The sequence below is a fragment of the Sturnira hondurensis genome, unplaced genomic scaffold, assembly GCF_014824575.4.
Source record: "Sturnira hondurensis isolate 20B ecotype Veracruz unplaced genomic scaffold, ASM1482457v3 Scaffold0006496, whole genome shotgun sequence".
In the NCBI taxonomy this organism is placed as follows: Eukaryota; Metazoa; Chordata; class Mammalia; order Chiroptera; family Phyllostomidae; genus Sturnira; species Sturnira hondurensis.
The window spans coordinates 12,871,096-12,879,394 of NW_028079127.1; the positions used below are offsets into that span (position 1 = coordinate 12,871,096).

Consider the following 8,299-nt stretch of genomic DNA (forward strand, 5'->3'; position numbering starts at 1 on the left):
GCTGAGAGAATAAAGAAAGAGGAAGAGCTGACCAGATGAAAGGGTGGGAGGAGAAGCGTAGTATGTGCCAAGACTCCATAGAGAGAAACACTGCGGGGCTGTAAGGGACAGATCAGTATCAGGTGTGGCAGGGAGCAGGTACAAGACGATGCTGGAAAAGACAGCCGAATTGAGAACTTCTGCCATCATCTCAAGAGCAATGGGGAGCCACTGAAATATTTTAAAGAGCTTTCTGGCTGCCGCAGAAGGTGCGAGTAGACTGTGGATACCTGTGGAAAAGGCCATTGTAGTAGTCTAGGTAGGAAATGTGGGTAGCCTGAACTGAGGAGGGTGGGCATAGATAGAAGTGCATGCAACCGAAGAATCACGTATGGGGAACAACGGGAAGGCTTGGTGCTGGGTTGGGTAATAGGGGACGAGAGACCACGAATGGCTTCTGGGTTTCTGGCTTGCCCAAAAGGATTGACAGCGGGTGCTATGTACTGAGTAAAAGAAAGCTGGACAAGACCTGTCTTTTGAGGGGAGTACCAGGGGTTTCATTTTCATTCACTCAGCTCAGCGTTTAAGGTGCTGTTATTTAGAGATTCATTGGTAATCAGGACAAAATCCCTGATGGAGGTTTCTACCATCATGAAGCTTGCTTTTTTTTTTTTCATTGGAAGAAACAGACAAACAAGTTTTAAGAAAGACAATTCCAGGTAGTAGTGAGTGCTGTGAGTTAAAACCACAAGTGATTTCCAAGGGGTGGATGAGGCTGCCTTACTTGGGGCCATCAGGACAGGCACCTCTGAGGAGGTGATGTTTTATCTGAGACCTGACTAATGAGGGAGGTGCCCACACAGAGATCTGGGGCACAGATTGTTTTCTAGGTAAACAGCAAGTCCAACTGTACAACAGTGTGAGATTTTAGAACGAAAGGGCCAGTGTGACTGGAGCCTGGAGAGGGAAGAAGAGAGGGTAGGGAATCGGTATGGAAAAGGGAGGCTGGGTAGGGAGTGGGGATATTATTCTGATGGCACTAGGAAGCCCTTGGAGGATGGGAAGCAACAAAGCAAATATGAATCTGTGACTTACACAGTAAGGAAAACCACTCACTACTCAGGGGAGAATAGACTGTACTGGGGGGTGAGTGGAAGCACTGAGGTCAATAAGGGGGCTTTAAGCTCAAGAAAGATCACAAAGTCAGTTAAACCTGGAAATCCTCTGTGTTTAAAATATACAGGTTTTATTCAAGTCTTTTTAATAATAGTAAAACCAAATTGATAGAGACCTCGAATTATATATATATATATATACACACACACACACACACACACACACATATAAAATTTACACACACACATATATAAAATCAAAGAACAGTTTTCCTAACTGATACAGCTAAAAGGGGAAGCAAGAAGATTTGTGATTTTTATCTTAGATCTTGATGTAAAAATATATGATTGTTGGATAAGACCTTAGGCTATCTGCACTTTGAAGCAATAAGCTCTTTAATTACAGAAAATGATTCCTAAGGTCAGAAGCAGTGTTTTGAATATTGCATTGATAAACTCAAAGTTAATAACTAAAGGCAATAAGGAATAACCAGGGAAGTTTGGAACTGTATTTGATTTTACTGGTTTATATTCTCTTAAAAAGTAAAACTACATGGAGACTTATAAGATAGTAATGTTATTGTAGAAGACAAAAAATACCACAATAAAAAAGAAAATGAATGATGTCACACCTACTGTTCATAGACATCGACTGTTGAATTTTTGAGTTATTTAGGTATATAGTGTATTTGTTTATTATACTGTAGATAAGGCTTTATAATCTATTTTTTCTCACTAGTGTACTGTGAACATCCTTCCATCTAATTAAATGTCATTTCTATATAATTTTTAATAACATGATATACAGTCTGTAGTTGTACTTTAGTTGTTTTAAGCAGATGCTTATTGAAATCTTTTTCTTTAGATTTTATTTATTTATTTTTAGATAAGGGAAGGAAGGGAGAAAGGTGGAGAGAAACGTCAATGTGTGGTTGCCTCTTGTGTGCCCCCCACTGGGGACCTGACTTGCAACCCAAGCACATTCCCTGACTGGGAACTGAACTGGTGACCCTTTGGTTCGCAGGCCGGCACTCAATCCACTGAGCCACATGAGCCAGGAATGAAATTTTTAAAAAGTATATGCCTATTGTTATTTCTTAATTTTCCTATTTTGAAGTCCATCCTTTAGCTACATTTTTGTTTGTGCTCTTATTGCCCCTTTTTGTGTAAATACTCCCCAAGTGTTATTGTGTGGTCAAAGAATTCAAAGTTTTAAGGCTTTTGCCATGTTTTGTCAGCTCCCCAAAAGACTATGTTCCTAACATGGTTGTGCCAATTTTCCTACATTCTTGCCAGCTCTGGGTATTATAGTTTGTTTTTTTCAGAAAGTAATCTTTGTAATTTTGGAAGTGAAAAACTAGTACCTCAGTACTAGTTATAATCAGAAATTATTTGATTATAAATGAAGTAGAATGTTTGACATTTATGTTTTGTGTATATATGAATTGCTTATATGTATTGAAGTTGACTTTTTAATTAGGTTTATCTCTTGTTATTTTAAAAGAAATACTTATGTAGCAATGGTAGTAATTCATCAGTCATCTAATTTATATATTTTCCTCAAGTTTGATTTTTCTTTTATTTTTTCATGTTTGTATATATTTTTTAAAGATTGTATTTATTTATCTTTAGAGGGGAAGGGAAGGAGAGAGGGAGAGAGAGATCAATGTATGGTTGCCTTTCGCGCGTCCCCTGCTGGGAGTTGGCCTGCAGGGAACTGGCCTGCAACCCAGGCATGTGCCCTGACTGAGAATCGAACCGCGATCGTCTGAGTCGCAGGCCCGTGCTCAATCCACTGAGCTACACCAGCCAGGGCCTGTATATTTTTTTTATATAGCTGAATTTGTTTATATTGGTTGTTAGGCTTATGTAATCTTCTCCATGTGGAGGTTGCATAAATTTCCCTATATTCTCTCCTGTTGTGTTTATAACAACATATTTTTGTGTGTGTTTGAATGTTTGGTTTAGTTATATAGGAGACCTGTCCATAAAGTATCCAGCCATGCGCTATCAAAAATAGAGACATTTGTTGAAGAAGATCCAAGATATAAGAAACATTGTACATAGGGCAGTGATACCTCAGTCCCCCAAAGTAGGCACCTTGGGACCACACACCATTCACCCAATTGCCATCAGCTGCCCCATTGTATTTTCCTGAATTTCATTGGCAGTCTAAAATCTCTTCCCTTTCAAAAGTGATTTCAGTTTTGGAAAAGTGCTGCAGAGTGCCAAATCTGGGCTGTAGGGGGCTGAGTCACCTGTGGTTATTTGATGTTTTGCCAAAATACTCCACACGAGATTTGGTACATGAGCAGGCGTGTTGTCATGATGAAACTGCCAATCACCAGTTGCCCATAACTGCAGCCTTCTGAATCATCTGAGTAGTTTCCACAGAGGAATCTCAAGCTTAACACAAACTTTGATGCAGATTCATTGCTTTACTCTCTCAGTCACTTTGATGCGATGGCCACACAGTACACATGCTCGCTCAACAGTGTCTATACTGCTCCCACTGACTAGTACAGTGAAGTCATCTTTGTTCACACATGCGCCTTCTAGTCCATTCTCCTTGGCTGCCAGGTTACATCCATGTGGTGCAAACCATTCTTATTTTATTAACAACGACTGGACTTTTTCCAGACGGACCACATATGCACACACGCATATATATATCTTTATTTTATTTTATTTTTTTGGTCATTTAGAAAGAAAGTCATGCGGTAGCCCTTGTGACTTCTCCAGCTGCTGGTGTGAAAACAGCTGATCCCCTGCCTTTGAGGGAAGATTCTGACATCAATATTCCCAAATCGTCTGCGGCAGCTCATCCAGTGTCAAAAACTCAAGACTGTCCAACAAACACACCTGGACAGTCTCCTTCTCCACCCTGTGCTTCATCCTACTGGAATCCTTCTCGTCGAATTCAGGGCTCTCTGAGAGACCCAGAATTTCAGCATAATGGTAATTATTTTGGTTTTAATTTTTTTCTTTTAAAATGAAAGTCTTACACTCATAGGTACAAAGGCTCTAAGTATCTACTCTATGTTAATAAATTATGCTATTTAGTTTTTTAAAAATTAATGTAATTTCTGTAAGTAGGAAGACTCAACTTTGGAACAGTTCATTGTACTGTACCTGAGTTCACTTTTGTATAAGTGAGAGGTGTCTCAAGTTCTTTCCCACACGTGCGCAGGCGATGCACGAGGTGCCTTAGCATCCCTTCCTCAGGTGTGACAACCAAAGATGTCTTCAGACATTGCCAAATATTGCCTGGATCTAGAATTCAAGGGCATGAATTATTTTCCTTTAGTTTCATTTGGCATTGCTCTTTTCTAGCTTACACTGTTACTGTTGAGAAATTGGATGCGCTTTTTATTTTTGATCTTTCATGTGTGGCTTCTTTTCCTGGCAGCTTTTTGGGATCTTTTCTTTATACCTAACGCCCCGAAATTTTACAGTGGGTTTCTTTTCATTCATCTTGCTGGCACTCAGTAAACCTTTTCAGTCTGGAAACTCAGTTCCTCACTTCTGGGAAATTGTCTTAAATTATTTAGTCAGTAATTTCTTCCCTTTCATTTTCTGGGTTTTTTTCCTGGCACTCACATTAATTCAGGTATTGGACACGCTGACCACAATCTTATTTTCTTACCTTACCTCTCCTGTGTGCCATCTCTGTGTTTTTATTTTAATTTGAAAGGCTTACTAATTTTTATGTTCTACTTTTTCTGGGTTTTAAAAAATTTGGGTGTATTTTTAATTTCTAAGAACTTTTTAACACTGTATATTCCTTTTGTACAGTGTCTTGTTTTTATTTTATGGATTGTGTGGTTCGTCTCTTTCAGAAGACTATATATATATATATATAAAGCTCCCTGTTTTGAATGTGGGCACCCTTGCCTGCTGTTGAACCTGGTATCCTTTAGTCAGTAGCTTTGATAAATCTTTACAGATGAAACTTCCATTTCTCTTTTGAGAGATGGGCAGTCACCCACCTGTGCAAATTTACAGAAGGATCTAGGAGGTCTATTTTACTTTTAAGTTATAGTTACTTTTAATATTTTGTATTAGTTTCAGGTGTACAGCACAGTGATTAGGCAATCATATGCTATACATAGTGTTCCCCCGATATTTTCAGTAGCCGACCAGTTTCCTGGTCCAGTCCTAGGGTCACTCGAACCTCAGTGCTACTCAGGACTCCCAACTGTGGGGAGCCATTAGGGGAGCAAAGTGGTTGCTTCTTGATTTCTCTCTTCTGCTGCCTTAGGATTCAACTTGCTTGAGTGTGTTAATAACACTCATTCCCCTTCATCTGTTTTCCAGTTTCCAAAATTTTGTTTCTTGTTCTTGTCTCCTATTTTCTTTCCTACAGGTTTATATCATATTTGTAGATGTGTGTGTTTTATCTGTGTCTTTAAACAGAACCCTGCTACATTCTTTTAAATTTGGAAAAGCAATATAATCATTGAAAAGAATTCTGGGAGGTTATCCATTATTTATTTACATATTTGTTAATAATAAACACATTATGAATTAATGAATGGCCCTTTGATAGTAATTTCTATAAAATATTTAAAATTAATAAAATTTTGGCAGCCTACTTTCACTAAGGGCTTTTGTAAATGATTTACTGTTGGGTAGCTTTGAAAGATAATTTCTTCTTGTTTCTTTCTTTTTAAGTTGGAAAAGCAAGGAAGAACAATTTCCAGTTACCCCGGCATGAAGCCTTTAATGATGAAGGTATTTCCATAGTCCTTAACACAAGATAAAAAAGTATGAGGCTTTGTTATATGGCACTTATAATAGTAATAGTGATCTTACAATTGATTAGCACTGTAGACTCAACAAAGTACTCTCACAGATGTTACTTCACTGGATCCTTGAAATCTTGGGAGAGGGGTGAAGGTATCTCCAGGGCAATTAGATGAAAAGAAATTGAGCCTCACGTCACACTGAGGTCCCTACCCTTTTTGTTTTCTACCCCGTCTAGATGGGGGCTCAGGAATTTGGCCTAGCATTATATCCATCATTTTTTCCAAATGTGTGTAGGTTAGTATCAATTTCCAACTCTCAAGAAAATATAAAAAATAAATGTTTTCTTCTGGTATAGTTTTCATGATGACAAATTCACTTGCTTGTAATAGTGGCAGGAGGAATTTTGAATTCTTTTTATTTTTTTAAAGATTTTATTTATTTATGTTTAGAGGGGAAGGGAAGGAGAGGAGAGAAATATCAATGTATGGTTGCCTCTCATGAGTCCCCTCCTGGGAACTGGCCTGCAACCCAGGCTTGTGCCCTGACTGGGAATTGAACCGCGATCGTGTGGTTCGCAGGCCCATGCTCAATCCACTGAGCTACACCAGCCAGTGTGGAATTTTGAATTCTTGATGTGAACAATTGAAATTACAATTTTAATTAATCCTTAGAAGTATGAAATGATTGAATTTATAAATTTTGGATTTAAAATTTTTTTGAATTAGTAATTTATGTATTTTAAGTTCATGTACATTAAAGGTTTTCTTTTCTCTTGGCAAGTTTAGGACTTTTTTCAGAATGAATGAGGTAGAAATCAAATTGTTACATTTTCAAATGCAAATACCTGGACAATTTGAATCCATTTCTGTTTTTAATGGAAGAACAATGTTTACAAATAATCTTATAGTAGACTTGATTACTCAGAGTGAGGAATTTCAGTAATAATGAAAGGGCAGCATATTCAAGTTAAATATTATTTCTACATTAAGTAAGATTATTTTAGAAATGTGATGTAAGTATCATGTTAAGCTCTGGCATTTTATTTTTAAGAAGTTCTAAAAAGCTTTTTACTGTACTTTTTAAAGTAGGACAGGACAGTGTGAAGATGAATTGTTTCCAGGTAATGGTGAAATCATAAGCTGTGTGTTGAGGTAATGACACTGTGGGGCTTCAGGAAGGAAACAGAATGCCCATTTAACATTTAAATGTTTGATTTCTAAATATGGTAAACTTGGAAAATTACTGTGAACTATCCTGAAAATGTTAACATCTTGTATTTCAGTAGATACTTTTTTCTGTCAGAGTCAGTATTGACATTACAAAGCTTGATGCTTTTCTGTAAGACAATATTGCACTGACAATAATTTTTTCATTGCAGATGAGGACAGATTATCTGAGATTTCTGCTCGCTCTGCAGCCTCTAGTCTCCAGGCTTTTCAAACTCTGGCACGAGCTCAGAAAAGGAAGGAGAATTTCTGGGGCAAAACATAATTAAACACACACCCAGCCGAGTCGCTTTTATCTGGGGAACCACTGGCACAATTTTTCCTCATAAGCTTTGCTATGTTAGGGCTTTTCAAGTGTTTGGGTTTTTTCCCCTAACGTTTCTCTCTTAAGCAGAATTATTTGATTTTTCAATAGCCAATTCAGTTTACTTGGAAAATTTTAACACACGTTGATACAAATTTAACTTTTAAAGAATGCTTTTTATATCTATTCCAAATTATAAAGACATAGATTACATAGTTCTTAACATGTTTTAACTTTTGTATTAGGTGTCATGGATAGCTGGTAGAATCATGAATTTTACCTATCTAGAGAATATTCTAAAAAGTGAACAAAGTGAAGTAAAAATTAAGATCCCGACATGAAGTACAAGGTCTGCCCAGAAAGTATCCAGCCATGTGCTATGAAAAATAGAGACATTTATTGAAGAAGGTACAAGATACAAGAAACGCTGTACATAGGACAATGATGCCTCAGTCCCCTTCAAAGTAGGGGAAGACTTCACACAGTTCTCCCAGCATTTCTTCACTGTTCAAAACACTCTGCAAAATCCTTTGTTGTAATTGCCATCGGCCTCCCCATCATATTTTTTTGGATCTCACCAATGGTCTGAAATCTCTTCCCCTTCAAAATAGATTTTAGTTTTGGGAAAAGCCAGCAGTTTTGGGAATCCCCAGATCAGCTTCTAATTCTCACACTGTCAGTCACCAATCTTTGTTGATTGCAGCCTGTACACGTTCAACATTCTCTGGTGCTTGTTGCAGACCTTCCAGAACGTGGATCACTCTCAACAGATTCTTGACCATCTTTGAAGCATTTGTGCCACATTTTTATTTCCACTGTACTCATTGCAGTGTTCCTGAAAGCCTTCAGAATCATCCAGATAGTTTCTGCTGAGGAATGTTAAGCTTACTGCAAAATTTGACGCAGATTCATTGCTCCACTCACTC

General features: G+C 37.8%; 1 protein-coding gene across 4 annotated transcripts in view; it reads left to right on the top strand.

Annotated features, from left to right (window-relative positions):
* The window catches only part of SAXO6 (stabilizer of axonemal microtubules 6), a 32,538-nt gene extending 24,790 nt beyond the window's left edge, over positions 1-7,748 (top strand). For all 4 annotated transcript variants that reach the window (XM_037049492.1, XM_037049495.1, XM_037049493.1 and 1 more), the window contains 3 exons: positions 3,800-4,052; positions 5,769-5,828; positions 7,222-7,748. In XM_037049492.1, coding sequence (XP_036905387.1) covers positions 3,800-4,052; positions 5,769-5,828; positions 7,222-7,334 — 426 coding nt within the window. In that variant the 3' untranslated portion in view covers positions 7,335-7,748. The remainder of the gene's footprint in view (positions 1-3,799; positions 4,053-5,768; positions 5,829-7,221) is intronic.
* The last annotated feature ends 551 nt before the right edge of the window (positions 7,749-8,299 follow it).